This window comes from Anser brachyrhynchus (assembly GCF_964034855.1).
Source record: "Anser brachyrhynchus genome assembly, chromosome: 2".
NCBI classification, from domain to species: Eukaryota; Metazoa; Chordata; class Aves; order Anseriformes; family Anatidae; genus Anser; species Anser brachyrhynchus.
In genome coordinates this window covers 140,461,801-140,477,013 of record NC_137695.1, presented here as the reverse complement: position 1 = coordinate 140,477,013, position 15,213 = coordinate 140,461,801, and the positions used below count along the sequence as shown (strand labels likewise).

The window sequence follows — 15,213 nt, the reverse complement described above, 5'->3', positions numbered from 1 at the left end:
TTTTCAGTTTCTCACTGTTCTAGCTTGTGAGCAATAGGTAACAAATTTCATTAATCTCCCTGTGCTGAGTCTCTTTTGCCCATGATGATAATCGCTGAGTGATCTCCCTGTCCTTATTTCAATCCTTGAGCCCTTTCCATCGTATTTTCTCCCCTTTTTCTTTGAGGAGGGGGAGTGAGAGAGCAGCTATGGTGGGGCTCAGCTGTCCAGCTGGGTAGAACCACCACAGGAGCCTCTCTTTCTCTTGCTGTGTTGATTCAGCAGGAAACCAGGGAAGGGTGCTGGCATTAGGCTCAAACTAGCCTTTCTAAATATATTTACAAAATATTTACTCCATACCAAAAAGGAAGCTATGCAATTTTTCATTATGAATCCAGCAAATTCCATGCTTCCACACAAATTCCAACCGAAGATCTCATTGATTATGGCAATAGAAAGCTAACAATGAATTAAAAGACAAAGATATGAGTGTTGATAGGCAAGAGTTCAGTAACAATCCTTTCATCCCTTTGTATCACATCCAGAGAAATTTTCCACAGAAAAGCTTTATTAAACTGAAACTAAGGCTAAAATACACATTAGTACTGTAAATATGAAAGCTATTATGCAGATGTTCCAACCATCCCTAGAAAAAGATACTGATGATGATCAAATATATTAAGCAATGGAAATGCATAGAAAAGCTCTTGTATAAACCTCATTCCACATCATGATAATACTGTTCAGTAATGTTATAAATACCAAATGCAAGTTATTTGTATCCAAGACAGAAGTTGTTTAATGGTACTTTCCCTCTTCTAACACAAGCCACCATCTTTCTTGTGGGCAGCTTTACAAAATGCCTAGCAGCACCAATGGGAGGCAAAAGCCATTTTAAAATAGGTCATCTTTAGTAAGGCAGTGCTTCATCGTGATTGTGTTAGGCACAGCAGCCCTGTTGAAAGAAAAATTTTTCATGGATTACTACAATAAAACGCTCCTAAGCCCCTGTCAGAGAAAAACTTATGGTTACAAAGAATGATGAAAAATGCTACCAATTCTAAACCACTCTTTCTTATTTACCTAAGAATAAAACTAAGAGCATATTATTCATAACAACAAAACATATACAACAGTACCTTTATTTAGTTAACAGGCCAGTGAACTAATGATTTACTTCCAGGAATTTTCAAGAAATCCTTTGTTTAAAAATAAATGTAAATTGGGAAGGATATGCTCTATTCTTTACATGCACAGTGGCTAAACGCTGAAAAAAGTTATTCACTATTAAACATAAGTTAGAGTGAAAGTGCAGTTTCAGTGAATGTTTTTCCTTTTTTAAGTATTACTAGACAAAATTAGGAAGTCCAAACAAAGGCACATTTTTAACCTATATTCATTTTAATTAATGTATCTCTTACATGTAAATAACTGGTCCGAATGAGTTGAGAATTAGTTATTGATGTTGAGTTTAAGTTTGGGTGTAAGTATCATTGTGATCATAGTCTAATGATACAACTATAATCACTTGTTTGTGTAGAACAAATATGACCATTCACACTAACAGTTAAAAATCTAACTAAAAGTTTGTTTTGCCATTCCACAAATAAAAGCATGCTTTATATAAGAGCATATCTGCTATAAAGACTTTTCAAATATAGAACTCAGACTGAATTTTAGACAAGAACTCAAAGTAAATCCACCTTGCAGCCCAGAAGGCCAACTGCATCCTGGGCTGCATTAAAAGAGCAGGTAAAGGGAGGTGATTGTCCCCCCCTTGTGAGGCCGCAGCACAAGAAGGATGTGGGTCTGTTAGACTGGGTCCAGAGGAGGGCCATGAGGACTGTCAGAGGGCTGGAGCACCTCTCCTATAAGGACAGGCTGAGAGAGCTGGGGATGTTCAGCCTGGAGAAGAGAAGGCTCCGGGGGACCGCATTCAACATTTCAGTACTTGAAGGGGACTTATAAAAAAAGATGGGGAACAACTCTTTGCTCAATCAGATAATGACTGGACCAGGGGGAATGGTTTTAAACTAAAAGAGGGTACGTTTAGATTAGAGGTTAGGAGGAAGTTCTTCACTCAGAGGGCAGTGAGGCCCTGGCACAGGCTGCCCAGAGAAGCTGTGGATGCCCCATCCCTGGAGGTGCTCAAGGCCAGGCTGGATGGGGCTTTGGGCAACCTGGGCTGGTGGGAGGTGTCCCTGCCCATGGCAGGGGGCTGGAACTGGATAGGCTTTAGGGTCCCTTCCAACCCAAACCACTCTGTGATATGATCCTATATTCATATATACACCACAAAGTAGCTAAAAACATTTATCTTCCAACAATGCCTAAATACATTAAAAATACATAAATGTGTATCAGTGTACAGCTATAATACATTAAATTTCATTCATCCCCATCCACCGCTGTGTTCAGATAGCAACCAGACAGAAAAATTCATTTTCAAAATACTGAGTGCTTTCTCTTTACTCTACCCTGAAAACACCTTTTCTTGGCTTGGTGTCTTCACATCACCCTGTACAGTGTTTTTCCAGATAAACCATGAACAGGACAGGAAAACATGTATCTGGATTTTCTGATACTTAGTTTTAAACATGGAAGGTATGATTTTTAGAAAGAAATATGGAAACTAGATAAAAATAAAATTATATTTCCATCATACTTTTTTTTTTCGCTTAACTTTACAACCTGCTAATTTTTGAATCTTTCTGGTATTTTTGGTAAAGTTTAGCAGAATAATGAAAATTCTTCCCTTGAAATATCTTCTGATGTTAAATATATTAACATGGAGTAATAGTAGCACTTGAGAAGTATTTCCTACTCAGTTACATTTAGTTCTGCAAACCTGCCACTTATATGTAAATGTAAACCAGCAGAGCATCTGCAGGTATAATTTTACAACTGATCCTAAAAGCCAATAAAATAATCAAAAACAGAACAAAAACTTTCATTATAGTAATAAATCAAAATAACATTCTTTTTTTAAAGAGTTCATGCTGTTTACTGTTATATTTCATATCTGTAATATTATAAGTAATTTGAGAAAATTTAAGAGTTTCCTGAAGCCCTTTAACTTCAGTACAAAACACGTGCTCAGTAAAAATATAATCCTCAGCCTCCTAAACGTGACAGTGATGCTATTTTTCTAGCTGTTAGATAATACATGGTTCAGCTGTCACTTACTGTGCAGCAGTTGGTTACACAGAATGAAATGAATCATAATCGCAGTGACTAACCAAATTAATGGAAGCACGCTGAATCAAAACCCATGTTCCCAAACTGTCTTAAGGCCTGATTCAGCAAAAGTGTATTTGATTTCTATTCCACACAACATCTTTGGCAGATACCTGTTTATCCAGGCTTTTAAAGCATGAAAGTTTCAGAGCTCATATTGATGGCTTCTTTCAATAGCAATTCAGTAGTATTTTTTATTTAGCTTGCTATCAAAAGTGCCATACCAACTTCTAAATACAAGGTAGCTACATAAATGTTGTTAAACTAAGGACTTACTGGCGGAAAAAGCATACAAAATATTCAAAGTATATGTTGAAACATACTAGCTTACATTACAGCAGAACTTAACAGAAGAAGAGAGATGGCATGTGACTTATGGAGAGAAATCTTAAATTGAGTTTAAAGACAAATCTGTATTTCCAGGTAGTTGAAGTATCATGTGTTTTTAACTCCCCACCTAACAAACTGACTATCTTCAGCCATGATTTTCTATTTTCTGGCTTGAAACATCCACTAAACACTCTAACTGGTGAATGGCACAGGCAGATTTTCTTTGCAATGTGCTTTCTTGATAGATACGCTTAATCCCACATACTGGAAATATCTTGTGTTCTAAGGGTTTCTTTTAAACCTCATTCTTTGAAGGCTTTTGGAACTTAAAATATAATAAAAATTATACAAAATCCTAAGAATAACCTAGAAAGGAAGCATACTCAGTTTCCCAGCAGTGAGTCTCAAATATTAAAGATATGGATAAATAAACATGCCCTAATTAATAATTCATTAAAATATTAGCAGAAGATGCAGATCAGCAGACAGGCTTCTAAAGAAGTCTAGAAAACTACAGGAGTCAATGCCAGTGCAGAAAGTGTTTATGGCATTTTCATTAGACCAAACAGTGAAGAATTATTCTCAAAGTCAAAACTCCAAGGGTAAGATTCAACTCACCTACGATGCCTATGCAGCAGAACTGTGGCATATTTTACCTTCTTTTTAGGTCCATGGCTGGAAATGGGCTCTGCAATTCATCCAGACTATATGAAATGTCTACTTTAAGATAAGATGGATCACAGCCTAAAGGCACCTATTTTCTTCCATTGGCTCTAAATTGAATTTTAGAAATTCAGTATTTGCAGTTATTTCATATGTAGAAGTATTATACTATATATACTCATATCTGATCCGAATGATCCCAGAGATTCTCTGCACTCAATCCCAAGCTACAGAAGTTGCAAATATGGAATGAAAAAGACACCAAAACTGAGGCAATAGCTTTCCTTAACCAAGCAGTTCTCTGAGTGCGGAACCCAGAAAAGACCAGTTTTGTGAGGACACAACTCATGATTAATTTCTTTTGATGTCTATGCTTGGTTCTCTGCTATAAGGACTCCTTGGCATCTAGGGAGTAGGAGCAGACTTTTCCTTGGTCAGGAATGTGAACAATCTTTTTCCAGTAACCACCTAGTTATTTTCATTAGACCCTTAGTAACTAAGTATCTCTCAGACCTCAACAACTTTGTCAAATTCCTTTTAAATCAGCCAACAACTTCCACAAACTGAATAAATATAGCAGAGGAAGCAACTGTTTCTCTTACAATAGCATGAAAGTTACAAGTCTTCCCAAGGAGGTACAAGACCTGTATCCTAGACCCTCCTCAGCTTGAGAACACTTGAACACAGCTCTCTCTTCTCTAACCAACAAGCTATGGGCAAAATTGGAATGAGATTATTCTGCCTTCTGCCTATGAAGTTCAGCAACTGTGCAGTCAGGAATGTGAAAGTACAGACAACCAGGAGAAAGTCTAAATACCTCTGCGATTAGGATACTCTATAGAGGCAAACCCTGGTCGTCGCTCCAAGGGCTGTTTTCACATTTTATTTAGGCACCCTAACACAACATTCGTAAGAGGTATCTGATACAGACAGAATGTAACTCAACAGGGATGAAGACAAACACCGGGGTAACCAAGTTCAAAATACAATACCAGGAATGAAATCACTCCACAGCAGTTCTGCAGAAAAGCATGTAGAAGGCAGTAGATCACAAGCCAACCATGAGGCAATTTGCTATGCCACGACAAAATCCCCAAACACGCGTGACACTGGCTGTCAAGGAAGGCGTTGTATGTAGGACACATGGTGTTATCTTTGCACCCTCCCCATACACTTCTGTTTGGAATACAGTGCCTCATTTTGGACTTATTTAAAAAGCTCAATTAGAAGCAATACTGAGAATAACAAGAACAGCCAAAAGTCTAGAAAATATGGCCTGTTGAGTCTACAGAAAGGAGACGACGAGAATCTACAAGAGGATACATAATCACATTTGTGCAATATACGAAAGGTTGCTGCGAAGAGTAACGGAATGCTCTGCGTTTCCACTGGGGATGGAGTAAGCAGCAAATAGCAGGAAATAGATTTAGGCTTAACTTTAGGTGAAAAAAAAAAATGTAATGGAAAGGATAATTACATTGAGTACCTGAAACAAATTACCTAGGGACACCAAGGAATCTCCATCCCCAGTTAGGACGGTAGATGGATTCTTTGTTTGCATACCTCTTGGCAGACGTATATGTATATATACACCAAACTATCACTTGCAAAAATCTGCGCAGGCTTCGTACATAACTGGGCCAGGGAAATTTATGCCAAGATCTGTTTGGCCCTCTACTCACCTTCTCCTGCATACACAGCACAACTCTTGCAGAGCCGACTAGCTTGAACTCTGTGTATCGCCTGCTAAGTGCTCTTGCCTCGGCCACAAAGCCTATGTATTGCATAGGTGTGCCCTCACAGCTGGGAACCACTGTATTGGACAAATAAGTGTCAGGAATTGCTGTGTTATAGTTGGTCATACCTGGAGGCAAAGGATGAATTGGAAGGCCTCTCGAGGCCTCAGACAGACCTAATTTCTACTGTTCTTTGTTTTCTGAGCTTTAAACAGCTTTAAAAGCATTAATTCTCACTCATCCTTTTGGTAAAGAGAAAAATGTACTCACACCAAGAGTTTGAGTAACCGTACAGGGAAAAAAGGTTTATTACTAACACACTAGAGCACTCGTTTTTGAAAAGTTATATAGAATATATCTGCAAAACATTGTCCAAAAATTATGACTGATTGTAACTGGCAATTCTATTTAAAGGCCAAAACATTTGATATCCCTTATGTGCTTAGATAATACACCTTCTAAAGAAAGACTGTCCCCTCAAATACATAGAATCCAATTTTCACACTATATCAAATACCTGGTAATGCTATATGACCTGTGAGTCTATGTACAAATATAATACAGTATTTGCTATAGGAAACCATTCACCATAAAACTATCAATGTTGAATAGAGGAAGTATTTAAGTAAATTCATGTAAGATTTAAGAAGAAAGAACTAACCCCACAAGGACAGTAAAAAGAAAATAACTTCTTTATATTTCAATTAAAGATTTTCTTTGTGAATTTTCTAAACGGAAGTACTTGGACTTTTTTGAAACACAAGTTCAGCTCTTGCTAAATCCTGCTAGAATGAACAGGATATCTCAGTGTGGTTGTAAGAACAGTTTAAAGCCTAAATCAAAGATATTCCTTTATTCAAAACACCAAAGATAGGTAGTGGACTACCATACACTCCTCCCCCATCAAAATGCATGAATTTGATTTCAGTTAAATGCAGCTAAAATCACTCTACAAACACGTTCACATGGAAAAGTGTGATAGCAGCTGAATTCAAGACTACAGAAGAATTGTCTTCCACCTTCAATGAGAACAGCAGAGCACTACATAAATTACTTTGAACTCTTACTCTCCTAAAGCGACATATTAACTTCTTAAATGCACACCTACTTCCCTATGCGATCTTGTAGTTATTACATTAGCTGTTATAATCTCGATCCTGACTGATAATCCCTTTGCAGTGTCAAGATGATACCCTGGAGAAACAAAGTGAGGAAGCAGGCACTACAGAATCTCATGCAGAAGCACCTTTTCAGCACAGCACTGATTCTGCAGTTTTAGTGTATCACCAGAAGTTCAACAAATCATGGAAGGCAGTTGCTAGGGTTTAATTAGCTTTAAAAAGCACCACCAGATTAGATATAAACTCTTCTTCTTCTTCTTAATAAACTATTATAGAGCTTCAACAGCCAGCTATAATTTGAGGCGCTAACACTTCCTCCTGTTACACCATGCAGTACTTCAGAGAGACATAATCTAAACTCAGTAAGTACAGAAAATAACATGGCTTGATTTGAACTCAGATGTATAATCGCAGTTAATTTGCTTGAAAAACAACTGGTTTTGAATGCCATTTTTAAGCAATCAGTCTTTAATTAGGCTCTTCCTGAGACTGAATTATGAAGACGCCCCTTTTTAGAGAGATTAGTTTATCTACGATAACCTGTAGCTGTTAACCATGATATTGTAAGAAAAATGATTAAGACAGCCCATATGATCTAGTCTTCCTATATAAAAAAAGTCCCCACCTTGTTGTTAAGGTGTGATAGCTGTAGCAGTCAAACAAGCATAGAGAGATCATAACTAATCATTTTTTGTGCTCTTTTCAGTTTTATCTCCCCAAGTTCATCTTCTTGTCAAAAAAAGCCATCACAGAAACGTAGGGGAAAAAGGAAAGAAGCTGGCAGCACAAGATCCTTCCTAGAAAACAGGAGCTTGGAACAGGGAGACCAGCATACACAGAGACTTTCAAACTTACCCTTCTGACTGACTCTGAGTAAGACAGCAAAGCTCTAAGGAAGCAGCAGAGCAGCGGGGTGAGAGGCGGCATTCACTTCCCAAATTCCCAAGACCGTCATGCCTACCTTACAGATAAAAACTGAACGTTTATGTACATGGGTAATTTCACAGAGTAGTTGCACTGAATAAAATTTCAAAGTTCAAACCATTGGATTACTTTTTCCTCCTTGTTACGGAATTTTGAATGTGCTCCAAGCATTTTAAAACTTCGGTGGCAGAGTAGAAACACATTTTACATGAAGTTATAAGCCTCGGTTCTGTAGTAACTTATCGCTTTGGTGCATTTTTGCACTTACAATTTACATACTAATTAAGCTGTTGTTTCAATGGAAAAATCAATTGTTTAATGTTCTCAGTTATTTAGAAGTTATCCAGCTCACAGACACAGGCAGACAAAATCCAGAAAGGACCATTCATTGCCCTGACCTGACTTCCAGAGACCACTGAATTTCACCCAGTCACCACTTTCCAGGATACGGTCCCAGCACTTAAAGTATGGTCTACACTCTTGCCTTTAAAACGCAAAATTGGGAATTGTCTTTTGGTTTCAAACAAGTGTAAAAGCGTATTTATTTCACACGATGTATTTTTCAGAAAGCAGACATCAGCTGGTGTTAAATATCTCCTTTTTGGTTTCCTTGTTAACCAAATCCTCTATCAGCTTTTCTTTTTCGATCCCGTATGATGTTAGGCCTTTCTACCTCCAAGCCATCCTGCGTGCACTTTTTGAGTGCTGGAACATTGAAACTACTGCAATCTTCCGAAATTTTACTCGACGTTAACATTAGCAAACCCAGTAATTAGCGTTACTGCCAGTCTGTATAATCTCCAAATGCATTCTGCTTAGTCACTAACAGGAAGTACCACTGCTGTTATTTGCAGACAGTGCCCCAAAGTGTGCTAGCAGCTTCACAGAGCAATTGTAAACACTGGGGCTTCTTGAAGAGCAAGTGGTACAAGCCATAGCATCCTGAAGAATATTACCTACAGTATAACATGTCTAACCATGTGGCAGGAGAGAGGAATAACCAACAATGGTTATTTTGAGAGACCAGAAAAGCAGCACAAATTTGTAAAACAAAAGAAAGGGGAGAAGAAAATTACAAGAAAGCAGAGAATGAGGTAGTAGGAAGGGAAAAGGGAAGGCAAAAGGGAATGGAAGAGACAAGGGGATTTGTGTTCTTCCTCAACTACACCTGTTCTTACAACTTCCATTACCACTTACCTCACACTGCATAAAGTTATAAAAGAAAGTATGATCAAGGTGACTTTAATAAAAAGTAGAAATAAAAGCAAAATAGCAAGCGGTGTAACAATGGCCTACTCTGATCAGCACCCTAAATTCAGACAAAACTCAGTGTGAAGATATCGGAGCATAACTTCAGCAGCTAATGCTGCCTGGAGTCCTAGCTTACTATATAGCCAGAAGCAAATCTTCTTGCATTACCCTAAAAACTTTGAAATTCCCATATACACATCTCTATTGTGGATTGGGGGGGGGGGGGGGGGGGGGGGGGGGGGGTGGGGCGGAATATTCACCACCTACACCTGTCATCCCTCCAGCCTCAAATCCAAATCCTAAACACACAATCCTTTTAAAGCGGTGTAAATCAGAGCTGATTACTTATAAAGCAGGATAATAATTCATACAGCAGTATGATAGCCATCTGAGATATTTACTGTGACTTTCAGCCATCAGTCTATTGCTTCCTCTGTCCCAGTCCCGGTGTCCTGCTCCACACCCTGCACACCGACAGCACCATACAGAGCCTACACAGCCTAGCTTCTTTGCTGTCTCCTTGTCATGGATTTTATTTCAGTCATTTCTTACCGTGGCTGTACAACTGCAGACATGAAGCAACTGAGCACATGCAAGTGCACAGCCACCCGTACCTTCCTAGAGCTGTGGGCCTCCTGGGGGGGCTCACGGAAAGCCACCCTTCTCCATCTAGCCCACCGTGTGCCCATCCGTCCTCTCTCCCTCCATAAAAGCGATGGCAATGCCACTTGATTTCACTCACATGCACACAAAGAGAGATCTTTTATGGTAAACTTAAGCAAAAGCTTGCAAATATATGAAAGGCTGGACGATTTCATAAAGGAATTTCTCTTGGGGAAAGCTTGCCTTCTACTGGGCCAAACTGTCCATACCCCTGGGAAGCTGAAATGCCTGTGTTTTCAGAGCCGTGAGCCTGACTTCGCTAGGATAGCATTTCATCTTGCTTTCAGAATAGCTCAAATAGCTTAGAAGAACCTGGAAACACACAGTACTACAAACAGATAAGTGTATACGCACACCACACAGGCTGAAACTATGTCTTTACAAATAATGTCAGCACCCTAACACCTTCTACAAATGTTTCTTTTCCTGTGTGCAACCTCTCAAGTCAGTTTCTTGATATAAAATACAAATGTCAAGTAAAAAAGCACACAACGGATTCCATAAATCAATGCATATAGAGGAAACGTACTATCTAAAACCCCTTAGAAAGCATACACACACAAAAAAAAATAGAAATTGTGAGAGGAAGGATGTGTGTAACATACAGGAAAAGTCATCATCAAACATTGTGTGGTATCCAAGAAATTAAAACACCCACAAGGATAGAAGTTGAAAATATGTAAATATTCCTGTAACAGAAGGACTTACGCCCAGTGTACTTTCTTCTGAGTGAACTCATTTTCTCCAAGTACCATGCATTATGCATATTGAACACTACGCAAAACATATGTACGGTAACCTTGTCAAAAAAGGCACCTTCCTAGCACAGGACATTCAAGATGCACTCCCAGGATCCCAAAAAATCCAAAGGAGAGACAGTCAAAGCAGCAGAGTTTGCTGCCTGTCCTCCTTTAAGAGCGGAAGCTCCACCACAGGAACACAGAGCAGAACTGCAGCTAGGCATATTTCACAGAGCAAACCAGGCCAAAGGAAAGAGCAAATCTGGAAAGCTTCAGTTTTACACGCCATCATGTTCCAGCAAATCCTGGCAGGAATTCATGCTGACCTGATCACTATTAGTTGCTACAGATTACAACTCAATACCATCTGCATTTCCTTTCCCCAAAAAGAGTAAAACAAGCAGAAGGAAAAGAAGTTATGTATCTATTTTAAATCCACACATATTTACCCCAGGGAGCGAAAGAAAAAAAAAATAGTCCACATTACAGATGTGAGTCACACTACTTAATGCACTTTTGGAAGATGCTCAAATACCACAGTGATGGGCACGGCATAAGAATTTGAAAAGCACAAAATAGAAATAGAATGCAGAAAGGAAGCAGAGCCCAGGGACTAGCCATTCATACTGACACTCAATCACCATAAATTATCTAAAATTTAGAGGAAATCCATGCTTGTCCCTCTCTACAATATTTGAACAGTTCTTGTGCTAATATCTCTAAGTGTCAACTCTTGTTTCCAGCATCTTTTTTTATCCTCCCATATTCCTCCATGGAATGAAATGACACAATTTTATTGCTTAGTCAGACAAAAATACCTTCCACTTCAAAAGGAGCTTGCCTTCGAGGAGAATTACACTTGAACAAAGACTGCAGGATTTAGCTCTATATTTATCTATATGCAATAACAGCAGTTCATTCATATAAATGCAGGGTTTTTTTCCTTTCTTCTTCTTTCTCTTCTCTTGACAGAAGGAAAACTTCTGTCAAGAGAATTAAGCTCAGTAATACCTACCTAAAAATGCGGAACACGCTCTTGCGTGACTGGTGAGGGGTTATGCTTAATAAAGCTGTTGGTATTTTCAGAATAAAGATGCATCTGACGGTTCAAGGAGCCACTTTGCTTTAAGAAAAATTAAACCGGTGAGGTATTCATCTGACACCAGATCTCGGTATCCTATAAAGCACTGTGGGCCATCTATCCCAACCCCACTGACACCAGCATTTTCATTACAGAGCCTGTATCAGGCTAGCCTTTGTGTATAAACTCCGTGCCATCCCATTTCCCTCGCTGCTCTCCCAGAACTCAAGAGGAAACTTCAGCGAGGCACCACGAGAGCCTAACCCTCATGAGAAGTTTTTAGTTTATCTTCAGATTGTGATGAAGACCTCTCTTTTGTCCCGAGCTCCTGCAGATTACAAATGAAAACCGTTCTGTTTCACTGAAGCCGATTTTAACTCGTCACGAAACAGCAAGGGTTTGGTTTTCATTTGTAAGCTTGACAATCCAAACTGATCCTGGAATCGCATGGAGATCGCAAAAGTTGCCAGGAGCTTTCTTAAAAACTGTAATGCTAGCACTAAGTGCCTAAATTGCAACTTGAGCAGTTTTCCTTTTCCTTTGGTAATGATTGTTTATGAGAGGAGAGATTTCAGACAAACGTGTGTTCATTTTTATGACACGCCATTTAGAAATGTAAAAAGAATTTAGGTTGCTTTAAAATAAAAGCGTCCCAACAGCAAGCAAAGCGAAGAGCGCAGGCTGAGAGCTGTTTAGGGCACTTTATTCCCAGCGCTCACGCTACGCCGACAGCCTTCAAACCGATCACCACGCATCTTCGCAAACCGCCCCGGGCGCTTCAGGAGACCACCTCACGGCCCGGCAGCCGCCAGACGAACGGCAACTGGAAGTTTTCGTTACGGTGACACCAGCGACAACGCGGCCAGGCTCGGAAAGGGGCTCCCAAAGCCTGACGGAGCCCGGGGGGGCGGCTTCCCGGGACCGATTGTTGGGGTCCGCCTGCCTCACCGGGCTGCGCCTGGCTTGGCGCCGTGAGGGGAGCGGCGCCGAGGGGGGAGGCGCTGAGGGAGGGGAGCGGCGCCGGCGGTCCCGGGCCAGGCAGCCCCGCTCCCGGGGCGGCTCCCACCCGCAGCCGGGCGGCGGCTGAGGCTCGGCGGACAGCTCCCGGTGCTGAAGGCCGGTGCCGGTGGCCGTGCCCCGTGCTCCCTCCTGCGAGGCGCAGCGGGGCGGGGGCGGGCGGCAGGCGCGCAGCCGGAGGAAGATGGCGGCGGTGCAAACCCACCCGGGGAGGCGGCCGGAGCGCAGGCCCCGGCGGCCCCGGGCAGGGCCGCCGCTGACCGCCCGCCGGGCCCCCGGGACGGAGCTCGCCGCCGCCGCCGCCGATCCGCCCCCCTCCGGCGGCGCCAACCGCCGCCTCGACCCACCTCCCGCCTGCTCCCCCCTTCCCTCCCGCCGCCGCACGCCGGGCGAGGACGGCACCTGTGCGGCCATGTTGGGCGCCGTGCCCCCGCCGGGGCCGGCGGTAGAGCGGAGCCGCCGAGCGCCGCCGGCCGGCCCCGTCCCCACCCCACGCCCGCCCGGTTCCGAGAGGCGCCCCCCGGCCGCCCCCCCCCCGCAGCCCCCGGGGCCGGGCCCTGCGGGGCGAGGAAGGGTTGGGTGCGCCCGCCCTTACTTGAGCACGGATTGCTCCTTCTCCTCTTCCTTCTTCTGGCGGTCCATGACGGCCAGGATGATCTTCCGCTCTTCCTCCGTGAGGTGGCTGAGGTCGGGCATCTCGGGCTGAGGCGCCGGCAGCGGCTGAGGAGGCGCAGGGCCGCCCCGGGGCCCGGCGGGAGCCGACATGTTTGGGGGGAAGCTACGGGAGGCGCTGCCCTGGCTCCAGCGGGAGCGGCCGGCGCCGGGAGCAGCACATACAAATCAATACCCCGGCGGCGGCGGCGGCAGCCGGCAGCACAGCGACGGCCCCGCCGGCGAGGGGCGGGGTGCCCGGGAGCCCCGACCTCGCACCCACCCGCCGCCGGCTCCCCGGGGCGGGAGGGGATCGAGGCGGGGGGGCGGCGAGCAGGGGAAGGAGAGAGGGCAAGGCTGAGCCCGGCGAGCCGGAGCGCTGCGGGCCGGCTGCGAGCGGGCTTATCCCGAGCACCGAGCGGGGAGACGGGGCTCGGAGGCCGCCGCCGGGGGGGCTCGGGGTGAGCGCGGAGCCCCGGCGCCCCGGGGAGCGCAGCGGGGGAAGCCCCTGCGGGCGAGCGCCGGTCCCGGCCGCCGGCCGCGGCTCATAATTCCTCGCCTGCCGCCGCCGCCGTTCCCCGGCCGAGCCCCGCCGCCGCTTCCTCGCGCCGCCGCCGCCGGGATGGAGGCCGCCTAACCCATCGCATGGCGGAGGAGCCGGAGTCACGGGAGGGGGCCCCGCATCGCCCCGCCGCTGCCACCGCCTCCGCCGCCGCCACCTGAGCAGCGCCGGGCCCGGCTGCCGCCCCTAGCGGCGCTGGGCGGCGAGGGGCCGGGAGGGAGCGGCCATTCGTTATTTATTTATTTAATTAATTTGTAAGGGTGGTGGTGGGGAGGTGGAATTTAAAAAAAATAAATAAATAAATCACAAAGGAGGAGCCAACGCGAGCCGGGAGGACCGAGACGAAGGGAGAGGGCGGGCGGGGCCGGGGCTGACCGGGCTCGGGGCCCGGCGGGGCACGGGAAGGGCTGGGGCGAGGAGAGCCCGGGCAGGGGCAAGCCGGGGAGGCTGCAGGAGGGACGGGACGGGACGGGCCGGGCTGGGCCGGGAGGAGCCGCCCGCCACAGGTGGGGCCGGGCCGGGCAGCCGCGGCCTGGCCCTGCCTCAGCCCCGTCCCCTCAGAGGCCTGTGGGTGCCGTGGGGTTTGCCCCAGCGCCTGTCTGAGGGAGCCGGGAGAGCAGGGAGGCGGTGCTGAGGGGATGAGGGAGTCCTCCTCCCGCCCTGGAAACCAGAATAGACCTCCTGAAACGCCTCTGCTGCCTGTGAACCCCCCACCTCAGCAGCCAACTTGATGACGAGTAATTTCTGGAAAAGGGATTTGTGGAAATGCACTGCCAAAAATGCCATCCAGCCCCAATAAATGGGAAATAACCTGTCCAGGAACACTGAAGAATCCACATCTCTGTCTTGTCAATCTATTTACAACCAGTAGAGATCTACCTGCCGTTGTCTCATAAGACATGACTCCAATTTTACATTAACTGCAGTATATACAACGGTATATGTATATGTAGCAGTAATAAAGTGGTTTTATAAGCTTGAGTTTGGACAGTTGGAAATCTCCAACACAAATTGCACGTTTCTGGAGCTGGTGCTCTTTCTAATGAGCTGTCAACTTACAACCAGGTGCAAAGACTTGGAAAAAAATACTGAAAGTATCATGGTCCTCATTAGCTGTATTTCCACAAAGAATAAATTCCAGGATACGGTTTCAGTAACTAAACAGTTCTGCCTCCAATGTTGTACTAAAGATATTGTCCCTTTGGGAAAACAAGTTCTGGAGGAACAGATCACCAAAAGAATGTGACAGGTTGGCTTT

At 44.4% G+C, this 15,213-nt stretch overlaps 1 protein-coding gene across 37 annotated transcripts in view; it reads right to left on the bottom strand.

Annotated features, from left to right (window-relative positions):
* RIMS2 (regulating synaptic membrane exocytosis 2) overlaps positions 1-14,272 on the bottom strand; it is a 462,856-nt gene extending 448,584 nt beyond the window's left edge. For 9 of the 37 annotated variants that reach the window (XM_080580675.1, XM_080580678.1, XM_080580646.1 and 6 more), the window contains exon 1: positions 13,338-14,265. In XM_080580675.1, the coding sequence (XP_080436801.1) occupies positions 13,338-13,507 (170 nt within the window). In that variant the 5' untranslated portion in view covers positions 13,508-14,265. Of the gene's footprint in view, positions 1-13,337 lie in introns of all 37 variants that reach the window. The other 28 variants (XM_080580631.1, XM_080580679.1, XM_080580664.1 and 25 more) reach the window with 9 other exon arrangements.
* Positions 14,273-15,213: the final 941 nt, after the last annotated feature.